Source organism: Monoraphidium neglectum (genome assembly GCF_000611645.1).
Source record: "Monoraphidium neglectum strain SAG 48.87 unplaced genomic scaffold scaffold04097, whole genome shotgun sequence".
Lineage (NCBI taxonomy): Eukaryota > Viridiplantae > Chlorophyta > Chlorophyceae > Sphaeropleales > Selenastraceae > Monoraphidium > Monoraphidium neglectum.
This window is the reverse complement of record NW_014009532.1, coordinates 1-1,460: the sequence shown is the minus strand read 5'-3', so window position 1 is coordinate 1,460 and position 1,460 is coordinate 1. Positions and strand designations below refer to the sequence as shown.

The following is a 1,460-nucleotide window of genomic DNA, read 5'->3' as shown; positions in this document are numbered from 1 at the left end:
GCGCGCTTCCAGCACCTGCAGTGGCAGCAGCAGCAGCAGCAGCAGCAGCAGCAGCAGCAGCCAACTCAACCATGCTGGATGGCGGCATGACTGATCATGCTGCGATGAGCTTTGAATCATGTTATCACCAGCACAGTTCCCGGGAGACCGACACCTCGCTCGGCGCAGTCACACAATGCCTCACCCCGCCCCGCCCCACACCACCCCCGCAGCGCGGTCCCCTAGCACCCAGAAGCCCCAGCCGCCCGCCGGCCCCGCGCCGCCGCGTCCCCCGCAGCAGCCATGGTGCGGCCGCTCGCCCTGGTGAAGCCATTCCTGAACATCCTGCCGGAGGTTGTCCCGGCAGAGCGCAAGATCCCCTTTAAGGAGAAGGCCATGTACACCATGGTCACCCTGTTCGTCTTCCTGGTCTGCAGCCAGCTGCCGCTTTACGGCATCCAGACCAACTCCTCCGCCGACCCCTTCTACTGGGCGCGCGTCATCATGGCCTCCAACCGCGGCACCTGCATGGAGCTCGGCATCAGCCCCATTGTGACCAGCGGGCTCGTGATGCAGCTCCTCGCGGGCTCCAAGATCATCGACGTCGACAACAGCGTCAAGGCCGACAGGGACCTGCTCAACGGCGCCCAGAAGCTGCTCGGCGTGCTCATCACCATCGGCGAGGCCGTCGCGTACGTCGTGTCGGGCATGTACGGGGACGTGAAGGAGCTCGGCACCGTCAACGCGGTGCTCATCATCGCGCAGCTGTTCTTCGCGGGCATCATCGTGATCTGCCTCGACGAGCTGCTGCAGAAGGGCTACGGCCTCGGCAGCGGGATCTCGCTGTTCATCGCCACCAACATCTGCGAGTCGATCATCTGGAAGGCGTTCAGCCCCTACACCATCAGCGGCGCGCGCGGCGCTGAGTTTGAGGGCGCGCTCATCGCGCTGGTGCACCTGCTGGTCACGCGGTCCAACAAGCTGCAGGCGCTCAAGGAGGCGTTCTACCGCCCCAACCTCCCCAACATCAACAACCTGCTGGCCACCTGCCTCGTGTTTGTGGTGGTCATCTACTTCCAGGTGGGGGGCGATGGTTGCCTGGACGGATGTGAGTGTGCGTGTGTGTGCACGCGCGTGCGCTCGGGGCAAGGTGGCGGCGTGGGAGTGGCGCTGCCGCCTGGACATGGCGCTTGGGGTGGTTGGCTGAGACTTGCAATGCGGTCGGCAGCTTTTGGGGTTTGAGCATGGGGTCAAACCCTCAGCAGCACCCCTGACCTGCGCCCCACAACAGTTCGGCAGCATTCCTATGGCCGCCAACCTGCCCCATGACGCCCTGCCCTTGGCCCCCCCCCCAAAAACAAACAGGGCTTCCGCGTGGACCTGCCCGTGCGCAACAAGCGCTCCCGCGGCCAGCAGGGCAACTACCCCATCAAGCTCTTCTACACCAGCAACATGCCCATCATCCTCTACTCCGCCCTGGT

General features: G+C 64.8%; 1 protein-coding gene across 1 annotated transcript; it reads left to right on the top strand.

Annotated features, from left to right (window-relative positions):
• Nucleotides 1-282: 282 nt before the first annotated feature.
• Nucleotides 283-1,186, top strand: MNEG_13862 (Protein transport protein Sec61 subunit alpha; the record flags this gene model as incomplete). Its single annotated transcript, XM_014037666.1, has 2 exons — nt 283-1,059; nt 1,130-1,186. The coding sequence occupies 2 exons, from the start codon at nt 283-285 to the stop codon at nt 1,184-1,186; spliced, it is 834 nt and encodes a 277-aa protein (XP_013893120.1).
• Nucleotides 1,187-1,460: the final 274 nt, after the last annotated feature.